The 11,987-nt window shown below is 41.8% G+C and overlaps 1 protein-coding gene across 1 annotated transcript; it reads right to left on the bottom strand.

Annotated features, from left to right (window-relative positions):
* Nucleotides 1-1,305: 1,305 nt before the first annotated feature.
* LOC139547770 (CAP-Gly domain-containing linker protein 3-like) lies at nucleotides 1,306-11,815 on the bottom strand. Its single transcript, XM_071356835.1, has 10 exons — nucleotides 11,715-11,815; nucleotides 4,900-5,136; nucleotides 4,562-4,621; nucleotides 3,676-3,811; nucleotides 3,201-3,347; nucleotides 2,857-2,991; nucleotides 2,615-2,738; nucleotides 2,310-2,377; nucleotides 2,123-2,195; nucleotides 1,306-1,989 (listed from the first exon to the last, which is right to left on the bottom strand). Exons 2-10 carry the CDS (start codon nucleotides 5,092-5,094, stop codon nucleotides 1,935-1,937), a joined length of 993 nt encoding a protein of 330 aa, XP_071212936.1. The 5' UTR covers nucleotides 5,095-5,136; nucleotides 11,715-11,815; the 3' UTR covers nucleotides 1,306-1,934.
* Between the last annotated feature and the right edge of the window lie 172 nt (nucleotides 11,816-11,987).

The following is an 11,987-nucleotide window of genomic DNA, read 5'->3' as shown; positions in this document are numbered from 1 at the left end:
TCAGTTCCACATTGTTCAGTACCACATTGGATAAGTGGCGATTTCGGAATACGACACGGTGCAAGAGTTTTGAGACACTTCCTGATAATGAGTCTTATTTGCTGTTTCACGGTGCTGTTAATACAGGATGTTCACAACGGTGTTCAAAGAGTGCAGGAGCAAGTTCAGGTGTTTTCTCTCCTCCTCATGATGTGCTTACATAGTGTTGAGTAGACAAAGACACTATCCATATCCACATAGCTAAGTACACAGGTTAAATATTTTTGTTTTTATGCACACTCATAGGTTTTGACATTAAGCGCACACAAGTTTAGACGGTCAGATTTTTATCGAATGCTCACACTCACAAACTTACCAAAGTCTAACGTTGAGAGAGAAGGAGATAGAAGCATGAGAGGATAGCCAACAGAGGGTGTAAACTGTGGTAGCACTGAGCTAGCAGGTGTTCCGTCTGCAGATTTAGCCTGAGATAAACACTATTGCTGCAACAACAAACCTAGAGATGGGGTGGAGGGCACTGGTTAATCAAGAAACGTACCTTTAACAAGTATATTGTGGTACCCTTGTAGATTTCCTATTTCTATAAACAAAACTTAACTGTGAGAAAATAAAGCTTTTTGCTAACATTACGTTTAAGTTAATGTTAAGCAAAAGTTAAGTTATTGGTACTTCATGCTCCACAATAAAGGCAACAGCTTTAACAATATTAATCTAGGTGGTTTTCCCTTACATTACCTGCCATTACATTTTGGGGTTAGCAGACATTTTGGTTAGCATAACTTGGATTTGAGACCAACTGGTTCAAAGTGCAATAAACACCTAAGACCAAGTTATGAAAGTCTTATTTGACCCAGTTATGGACAAATAGCGCTGTCTATATTACCACGATTTAAACCATTGCTAGAAAATTGTCTTTCAAGGGTACAGAAGATATCTGTGCAGATAAAGTTCTCCTTCTGCAATTAAGTTGGGACATTATGATTAACATATATGTACGTGCTAGCATTACCTTACCTAAAACAGGTAACTAGTATTTAACAGGGCTCTGTCAACAAATTTAGTAGGCTACCAGAGACCAGGAACCTTGTTTTTGTATCACGCGTGAGCATATTACAATTTACACAAGCAAATTAATATTATATACATCATTCCAATTGCATATTTGGGAAAATGCTCAGAGTGCAAGTGAAGAAATAGCGGATGTAGGAATCCTGAATAATATTAAACCCTGTTTTCTTTTGAACATACGGCATCAGAAGAACATGACCATATGTTCATGTCACATCTTTCACAATAAAAGGCATGTTTATGTGAACATTTATTTGTAACACCATTTGACTCACACATCCACATTTTGGACCAATCCCTTTAGCGCAGCATGGCCATCTAGTCTGTTCACACTGACAGACCCTGTATTACTTTGAGGCCCTTGGTCTCCTCTGAAATACAGGAAATTAGGATGAAGCAGCAGCAAAACAATAAAGTACAGCATCATGTACTAGGTCATTTAAAAGGTTCCCTAGTAGAAGCTCCATGGCATAAGAAGTTGGCTGACTGGTCAAAGGGTTTTGGCAACTTCTGACGGGGGGTGGGTAACGACAAGCAATCAACACCAAAATAGAGTAACTTTCAAAAACTAAGTGATTATATCTATTAGATAATTGCTTTTGTAGGGTTTGTATCCCAGATTTCGAGTTACAATTATTTAGTCTCATTATTAGTGTTACAAACGGAATGCAGGATGTTAGTTAACATACAAGGCACTAGGTTTTGCTATAGGACTGACTGAGATCATGGAGAGTGGAGGGGGGAGGGGGGGCGGTGGTTCACTACTGTAATTCTGACAGCAACAGCCAGAGAAAAGCACAAATGAAAGATGGACATTAAGAGGAGGAGAGCAGTAGATCTTTTGAGGAGGAGGAAGGAGAGTGTGGCTAGGACTGCATCTCAGCACGCAGCATCCAGGGGAACCAGCAGCAGAACAGCAATCTGAGGAAGAGGATGAGCAGGAGGAAGAGGAGAGGGATTCGCGTCAGTGGACACATTCATCAACAGGAGCTTATTTCTAATCTGCTATTTGTTGACTCAGAGACAACAGTGGCAGGAAAAGAGGAGACTGTACCTTGATATTGAATTCTCAGACGTGATGTCCTTGGGTGACCTCACCGTGTTGAATTTACGCTTTGGCTGGTTCACTAGAATAAACAAAGAACATCTTTGGATAGAATGCAGACATGGGAGTAGAAGGTACATCATAACATGGGGTGGCATGGCACGCTGGCTAACATGGCTGGATGGATTTGACTTACTAGACACCTGGTGGACTTTCTTCACCATCGTGCCATCGCCGCTCTGACCGTCCTTTGGTCCACACATTCTGAGAGATCATTAACAGCATTAGTTAGTATTGTTCCAGAAGGTCAGTCTGTTCAGAATGAACCTTTACAAATCACAACAGAGCATGTTGTATATTGTCTAGCTCTCCGTCTGAGAATGACTGATAAGCATGGTTACACAAGGTAACTGTAAAATGCTTTCTTATTAATAAAGTTGTTACGTTATTTTATTTTCGGGTTCTTTTTTGAACCAGGTGTTAAAGTAGATGTTATGTTACCTCTGTACGCGAGATGGGGGTGCAAAGACGCCGTACTTGGGCATGCAGTTGAAGTAGCGGACACCAAAAACAGACCCGTCATGCTTTCCTGTGGGACTCTCCAGCTCCACACCAAACCAGTAACCTGGACACACACACACACACACATCGTCAATCATTAAACTTGACTAAACATTTCTAATCATATGTCAAACATTTCTTTTAAATATTGTCGCAGTGACTTTATTTCACAACAGACCTACCTGGGGCAAAGTCTGTCTTTCCGTAATAGCGTATGATTCCCTGCTTCACACCAGCAACCAGCACCTGGTCTCCAAGTTCCACCTTCACCCCATCTGGGTCCAGACTGGCTACGGACATAGACTTCTTCCTCAGAGCTGACGGAGAAAATCAATCAAATGTTCGTTAACATAATATATAATAATGTGTTATAACGTCTATGAGTCATGTGTTATTTAGGTGCTGTGCTCCTATCAGAATGAATGGAATGGCTCTTGATGGGAAGACTCTTGTACCTTTCAATTCAATTCAAATCAAGGGCTTTATATTGGCATGGGAAACACATGTTAACATTGTCAAAGCAAACCTTTCTCTCTCTCCATTATTTCCTTCTTTTCTTTCTTGTTCTTTCCAGTGACGCGGGAGAAGTCCATGCGGGGTGTCTTGGGTGTGGAGGTGACAGAGGGGGCCTTCTCAACAGCTTTAGCGATTTTTGACACTGGAGCAAAGATACCTTCAGGACAATAGAAGTGATTAGAGAAAACACTGACAAAAGCTGCAAGCTCAAATCAGGTTCACCACAGCTGTTTTTCTGAAAACTACCTGTACACAAAAGTTATGAAATCAAGTCTTCTCTTTGCTCTTTTCTCAAGGGGAATCTTGACACACTTCAACAATAGATTAAATAAAAAAATCCCAAAATGGTTATGTGAAATAACAAATCAAATGTATTTATAAAGCCCTTCTTACATCAGCTGATATATCAAAGTGCTGTACAGAAACCCAGCCTAAAACCCCAAACAGCAAGCAATGCAGGTGTAGAAGCAATAACAGGTGGTTACCCAGTTTGGGGGGGCAGATGAAGTAACGCACCCCTCCCACACGTCCATCGTTCTTGCCCTCTGGCTCGTCCAGCTCCACCCCCACCCACTGGCCACTGGCGAACTCCGTGGTCCCACAGAAGCGCAGGGTGCCCGTCTGTGGAGGAGAGACTGTGTGAGGCCCAGGATTCAACATCAGCTCTGACATTCACCTCTGTTGTTTATATTGGATTTTTACTAGCAAATTGAAATAACCTTGTTGCTCGCCACAGGGGCCCATTGGGAAAACAACCACATGATTTGTATTCTTGAAGGTAATACCAGGCAAGATGAAATAGTTAACAACACTTCTCCACAGCACTCAGACTTCTCTAGACCAGTGCAGCATACTGATCTGCTGTTTTTCTGTCATACTCGACTACTGACATACTAGGCTATGGTTAGTAGAGTAGTCTACACATCTCAACTCAATAACATGTTTTAAGTGGTTATGTTGTGGTCAGTAGGACATACACTATATATATACAAAAGTGTGTGGACACCTCTTCAGGTTGTTATAGCAGCAAAGGGGAGACCCTCCCAATATTAATGCCCGTGATTTTGAAATGAGATGTTCTATGAGCAGGTGTCCACATACGTTTGGTCATGTAGTGTATGTTTGAACACAGTGAGAGGTGCAATACAGCTGCACATTATAGACAGAAAAAAATACACATAGTCCACACATTGGTTTCCAATGCATTTGCACTGCAGTGAGTGATGCAGAGTAAATGCCAAATGAATGCATCAAGTGAGACTACATCATTTAGTGCAGTCAGTAATGCAGTCAGTCATGGAAATACACCTGAAAACACAATTAAATGTGTTCAGTTACGCAAGTAGACACACAGGTCGAAGGGCTACCCACCTGCTTCGGGTGGTGCAGAGCTGAGATGTCAATTTCATCACTGCTCGATTTTTTGGGGAGCTATACGTGTTAACACAAGTTGGAATAAATGTTTGCTAGAATTCACATGTTCTCTTCTCACACAGTATAACAAGCAGCAGGGCTCCACCATATAGGATGAATGCCTCACACTGGCCACTTTTTAAAAAAAAGATAAAGATAATTGAAAGCCATTTAAATGGTCTCATGCACATAAACGTGCTCACAATATTCTGCAGTTCATTTAAAGTCACTGTTTCAAATCTTTGAGGCTCCCATTTCTCACCCTTTGCTTCCCAATCCCGACAAAACACACACACCTTCATGTCGTCCAGCACCACACGGTCGCCCAGTTTAAGGCCGATGGAGGTGAGCATGAGGTTGCCAGGGATGTTGTCGTAGTTGAGCAGAGTGGCACGGGGCAGGTTGCAGCTGAGGGGCACAGAGTCCAGCAGCAGCTGCTTCAGCTCCTTGGCCACCATGGCCGCCTCCGCTTTGTCCAGAGTCATGTCCATGGGGTCAGGGACCACCTCGGCCGGCCCCTGGCCTTTATCATTCTGTCAGAGAGAGAGAGAGAGAGAGAGAGAAAGAGAGAGACAGAGGAGCATGGAGGGAGAGAGAGACCGAGAGAGATAAAGAGACATGAGGAATAAATTGGCATATTTTTACTGTTTTGTGTAGAAGTCATCCCCACATAAAACAGACAGAATCTGTTTTTATCTGAACAGTGTTTTTAAAGAGCAACTGCCCCTAGAAAGCAACTTCCCATTTTGAAAATGGCCTATGTGGCTTCGATATGAGCCAGAAACATTTATTCTAGTGTCAAAATTGACTGCAAAGTGTAAACAGGATAATTTGTCTCGTCCAAAACTGAGATTTGCGAGATGATAGGGAAAAGATTGTATGTCACGAAATGAAGGTAACTGCAACAGTTTTCCTTGGATTGGGTTTACTTCAATCCTGCCCACATGCCTACAGCTGGCAGCACCCAAGTAATCAGCAATTTGGTTGAACAGCTGCACGAGACCTGATCATAATGTCCATGGTCAATTTGGTTTGACATTCGATAGCTCTATGGGGCTAGTTAGGGACCATCAGTAAATTACACAATGTGCACGGAACAATATTTGAAAATGCCAATAGCTCCAAATCTCTATGTCTTAACCAACTATAAATTGTAGAAATTCATATACAAATATTGAAATCATTTAATGAGACAACTAAAATATGTGCAACATGAAAATATTGTGCCATTTACATTGTGTAATTTATTGATGGTCCCTAAATAGCCCCAGCGCTATCTAATGTCAAACCAATTTTTATTTTATTAGGTACACCCATCTAGTACCGGGTTGGGCCCCCCTTTACCTCCAGAACAACCTGAATTATTCTGAGCATTCTACAAGATGTTGGAAACGTTCCATAGGGATGTCGGTACATGCTGACGCTATGGCATCACACAGTTGCTGCAGATTGGACGGCGGTACATTCATGCTGCGCACAGCACATTCCATCTCATCCCTAAGATGCTCTATTGGGTTCAGGTCTGGGGACTGCGCAGGCCACTCAAGTAAACTGAATTCGCTGTCATTTTCTAGGCAATGTTTTTCCACTCCTCAACTGTCCAGTGTTGGTGATCACGTGCCCACTGGAGCTGCTTCTTGTTTTTAGCTGATGGAGTGGAAAACGGTGTGCTCGTCTGCTGCAATAGCCCATCCATGACAAGAATCGACGAGTTGTGCATTCGGAGATGCTGCTCTGCACACCACTGTTGTGCAGCGTTATTTCTCAGTTTGTTGCCCGCCTGTTATACTCTTAGAAAAAAAAGGTGCTATCTCGAACCTAAAGGGTTATTCGGCTGTCTCCATAGGAGAACCCTTTGAACAACCCTTTTTGGTTGCAGGTAGAACCCATTGTGTTTCTGCAGAGGATTCTACCTGGAACCAAAAAGGGTTCTCCTATGGGGACAGTCGAAGGACCCTTTTGGAAGCCTTTTTTCGAAGAGTATAGCATGCACGATTCTTGCTATTCTCCTTCGACCTCTCTCATCCTTTTGCTCCTCCCTTCCTATAGGCAGAAACTCAAAGAGCAGTACCCGTGCTAAGGCCTATTCAATGCTGGTCAGACCAATCGGAATCCATGCTTCCAGATTGTTTTGATCACGTGGACTGGGATATGTTCCGGGTAGTCTCTGAGAATAACATCGGGCAAATACACGGATACGGTCACTGAGTTCATCAGCAAGTGTATAGGAGATGTTGTACCCATTGTGACTATTAAAACCCACCCAAACCAGAAACCGTGGATAGAAAGCGAGAACCACCACATTTAACCATGGCAAGGTGACTGGGAATATGACTGAATACAAACAGTGTAGTTATTCCCTCCGTAAGGCAATCAAGCAGGCAAAACGTCAGTACAGAGACAAAGTGGAGTCGCTGTTCATTGATTATAGCTCAGCATTCAACACCATAGTACCCTTCAAGCTCATCATTAAGCTAGAGGCCCTGAACCCCGCCCTGTGCAACTGGGTCCGACTTCCTGACGGGCCGCCCCCAGGTGGTAAATGTAGGAAACAACACCTCCACTTCGCTGATCCTCAACACAGGGGCCCCACAAGGGTGCGTGCTCAGCCCCCTCCTGTACTCCCTGTTCAGCCATGACTGCGTGGCCATACACGCCTCCAACTCAATCATCAAGTTTGCAGACGACACAACAGTAGTAGGCCTGATTACCAACAATGACGAGACAGACTACAGGGAGGAGGTGAGGGCCCTGGGAAAGTGGTGCCAGGAAAATAACCTCTCCCTCAACATCAATAAAACAAAGGAGCTGATCGTGGACTTCAGGAAACAGCAGCGGGAGCAAGCCCCTATCCACATCGACGGGACAGCAGTGGAGAAGGTGGAAAGCTTCAATTTCCTCGATATACACATCACTGACGATCTGAAATGGTCCACCCACACAGACAGTGTGGTGAGGAAGGCACAACAGCGCCTCTTCAACCTCAGGAGGCTGAAGAAATTTGTCTTGGCCCCTAAAACGCTCACAAACTTTTACAGATACACAATTGAGAGCCTCCTGTCGGGCTGTATCACCGCCTGGTATGGCAACTGCACCCCCCTCAACCACAGGGCTCTCCAGAGCATGGTGCGGTCTACACAACGCATCACCGGGGGCAAACTACCAGGACACCTACAGCACCCGATGTCACAGGAAGGCCAAAAAGTTAATCAAGGACATCAACCACACGAGCCACGGGCTGTTCACCCCGCTATCATCCAGAAGGCGAGGTCAGTACATTTTCATCAAAGCTGGGACCGAGAGGTAGGCACATTGAATCTTTGATAAGCAGAATCATTATCTAAAGTGGGCTTGCAAATTGAGCTACTTTTCCATGCATACTTGATGTGATACTCACATAATATTCACATTCCTTGTATGGTGACGAATTGAAGATCAATTATGATTAAGTCATTGGCATTGATTTGTAGAGCTAAAACATGAGAAAATTACTATCATTTCGAGCCATTACATATCTATTACTAGTGTGAGACACAATTTACAGTATGTAAGCTATTCTTCAGGCATTAAGATTGTTTTTAAGATGCCAGTTGAACAAGTCACATCATCTCGATAACCCCAAGAGGATATCATTTCTACAAATTAAACCCAGTAATAAACACTGAGAAAAAAATATATCTTTAACATGAACCCTCCCTCCCTATTTTAGAGTTTCTTACTCCCATTGGAAAAAGCTGCAGTTGTCAGCTCAGGTCTTCATCTCAACCAAGAGTAAATATTTTAGCGTTACACTTAGCGGGAGAAAGGCAAGTAGAAGCCTTGGTTAGCCTCCAAGCTGATTGAATCTTAGAGGAGTCAATTATTTTTTGAAACATGTCAATGCTGTGCTTTGTCAGGGAGGAATGCTTATGCTGACCAAAGATGTCTCTTAATTTGCCACGCAAACAGACATTATGTATGACTGATTGATTGGTGCAGAGGACATAATATCTCATCGGGGAAAAAGACTCCCTGTATTTTGATTATTCAGTTTAACGAGATTGGCCCTGTTGGTAACATATTGTACAATATGCACATTTTATTTCTGTATTTCACGTAGGTTGACTTTATGAGAATGAGGTCATTTCTGGGTTAAAGCCCAAAACTCTAGAATAGTCAACTCTCAGTGTGTCCAGACGAGGAAGCTGAGTGATGACGTGAGTCTTGTTAAGTGAATGCTTGTCCAAATCATTCACAGCAGGCAGAGGAAGTCAGGTGAAGTAAATTGACATTGAAGGGTAATATTTTGTCAGAGGTTGTACCTTGAAACTAGGGTACTCGGTAGTAATAATGAATCCTTGTAGCAAAGGCCTGACATGCTTTCTCCTGTCTGATTGTGTTTGTGCAATGATGTCCGGTTTCACATGCAAGGATGTCATATGCTTTTCTTTGGCAGCATGTACAATGTTACATACTGCAATTGTCAAGACAATGTAACCACATAAATGACTACGTTAACCATAGAATCCCATTCATTAAACATTAAACTGCCACTGGGAGACAGATCACTCCATTCAAAATGTTGTTTTTTATACATACGCTCCCATTTAGAGTTCATTGTTACATATAGTTTTACATATAGTTTAACATCAAAGAGCCAGCTATGGTCTGGTTTCTTATCTCCCTCATTGATGACCATATGAGTTTCTTTACATTGATGTTGGATCACAGGGAGTAGGATGATTGATCTGTACACTAGTCCCTTTTGAGTCCTGTCAGTACTGTCAGCATTTGCAAGTCTAAAATGCCTGAGATGACACCTCTTTTATCTAAAACATGGATTTACATATAACCTACACAGATCGTATGCCATCTAAATATCATATGGATACTTGTGTCATAACTGAGTTCTAACAGACACATCTTTCTTTGAACATAAACAAACCTTTGGTCAAAGGTCTGAATGGTCATACATAATGTATTCCTAACGATACAGTATGATTTTAAAACAAATTTCCCAAATATTATTGATATTCCTATATAGTATCCCCTCATGATTGAGGATGCACTGCCTCCTATGTACAAAAAACGGACCGTATGTTAGTCTATTGGACAGATATGAATAACGTACATAAAAAACTAATAGAAACGTTAACCTATACTCGGTTATTTACGTAGGGATTTACAAAGCATCTCTGATTGGCTCCAGTAATTGACTGGAATGGAGTAGGCTAGGCGCATTACTCTTGATCCGTTCAGTGCATAAACAGTGACATGTGCCGTCTCACACCACCGATCAAAAGAAGGTTTCAAACACGACAATTTGGGGATTAAATATTTCACAAACGTTGTTCGTGGATAGGATTCGGGTGCTAGTATCGGGTAGTTGATTATTTCCTTGTCTCGTTGTGAAGTGTTTTCGCTTTGCTGAATTGATTGTGCTCGTGCCCTACTTACGCTTCTAATCAACAAAGTAAACAAACACATTTTTAGTCTTTAGGAAAGGGCACCACCAGCTGGTTACAAAGATAATTGCAACATATTTCAGACAAAGGCCATACATAACTGGGTTATGAATAACTATGCCAACAAAAGGCTACTGTGAATGCTCACAAAATAATTTTGACGTTGAAAATGGAAGCCTGGGTAGCCCACATATATGAAAGATCATAAGACTCACTCATGCGACTGTCTTTTCTTGGCTACAGGTGTAGGATCTTAATTTGAGCCAGTTTGCTACCGCAGGAAAATAACAACGGTACTACAGGAAATTTGAATTATTATGTGCACTATAATTAGACATTTTTGTAGGGGTTGATGCAATTTTCGTAAGGGAAAATCAAGTATGACATTTCAAAGTGGAAATGAGAAACTTCAGAAGCCTTTTAAACCTCAAATACACTACAAGTTATCCAGCAAAAGGGTGATCAAATTAAGATCCTACACCTGTATTTATATTCCTTTGCGCGTAAAACCTGTGTACAACCTGTCTATGCGTAAAACAAACAGTAGGCCTTTCTTTCCCGTAAGTCTCTGTAGTATGTAGTGACACCTAAATGCACTGTACATAACCTAGCCTATTATTTAATTCGATAGCACATCTGACATTATAGTCTGACACCATTTTAACATACATTATTGACATGTTAATCCACTTTTACATTAAAAAACGCATAAACCCAGAAGCACCATAAAGTTAGTATCCTCCGTTTCGACCGTACTATCTAATCAGTCAATAGACAAATTCCAAGCAATCACGTGTATTACTTTGATTCAAGGGCATCAAAGTCATTATCCTTTGAACCAAAGATATATATGTTATTTTATGATGAGCCAGGACCGTTTGAGATGGACATTTTCAAAAAAGGTGAATCCATGATGCGTCATTAGGCATTTCCTTTAGTACAAAGGAAATGTAAATAGCATAATAATGAGGGGTTACATTTTACAGCTACTCTTATTTTTGAAGTGTCAAGGAGGAGTATATAATCTGGGGTTCATCATAAAAGTGCACATTTGAAGGACAGTTACCTTGGTTGGAGAGGTGAGACAAAAAGTAGCCCTGAGCACCAACCTAACAATTTTTTAGGGACTTTTAACTCTGAGCATGGATGCGACAAAAATCTCAAATTTAAGTATCGATCGCATTTTAGGCACTGAAGAAGGACCTTCTTATCCAACTGAATCTTTACAACATTTTGGATGGTTGTCTGGCATCTTTCTGCACGGACACTCAAAAGGACATAATGGAAACTGGAAATATGGTATGCCGAGGGATCTGACCACCGCCCACATGCTGTAGGTTCCGACCATATCACACACGTTTGATTATAGTAGAAGTTACTTTAGCTATGGATCATTTAATTGTCATCATGCAGATATAAACCTGTATTCTAGTGCAACTCAAAACAGAGTTGTCAACGATGGAAGAGGTGATATCGTGTTACATTTGATTATTTCACAACATTGACTGTCGAGGCCACAAACTATTGAACTGTAGTGCTACATTTTACAAAGTATTAGGCCTATTTTTCAAGACCTACCGTTTTTTCTTTCTCTCTCTTTGCTTGCGACTACTTAATCATGTTTTTTTTATTTTTTTATCTCAGGCTCTCAGCCTCTGTGTACTTACTTGCACCAAGATGGAAACCAAAGAAACCGGGGCAGAATGCGCACGGTGTTCATGGACAGCCAGACCAAACAATTGGAGCAGCTGTTCGAATAAACAGATGAATTTACACTGGTGTGGAGGGACGGGCCTAACTAGCCAGGAACACGGGCCTCACGGATGAAACCGTTAGGGCAAGAGAAGGATACGTTTGCTCTTAACTTTGAAGTTGTTTAGAAAGTGGTTGTGAAACTGTAAGTTACACGTTCTTTTCTGGATTTTCTAGGTATGGTGAAA

Source organism: Salvelinus alpinus, chromosome 21, assembly GCF_045679555.1.
Source record: "Salvelinus alpinus chromosome 21, SLU_Salpinus.1, whole genome shotgun sequence".
Lineage (NCBI taxonomy): Eukaryota > Metazoa > Chordata > Actinopteri > Salmoniformes > Salmonidae > Salvelinus > Salvelinus alpinus.
Note: the sequence above shows the minus strand (reverse complement) of the source record. Positions and strands in the feature narration are given on the sequence as shown.

Bases quoted from the DNA above. Each gene is read 5' to 3' on its own strand.
- LOC139547770 (XM_071356835.1), bottom strand. From the start codon at position 5,094: ATGGACATGACTCTGGACAAAGCGGAGGCGGCCATGGTGGCCAAGGAG. The intron at 3,812-4,561 runs GTGGGTAGCCCT...TCTCCTCCACAG, and splicing joins CTCTGCACCACCCGAAGCAG to ACGGGCACCCTGCGCTTCTG. The intron at 2,378-2,614 runs GTAACATAACAT...ATGATCTCTCAG, and splicing joins CCCCCATCTCGCGTACAGAG to AATGTGTGGACCAAAGGACG.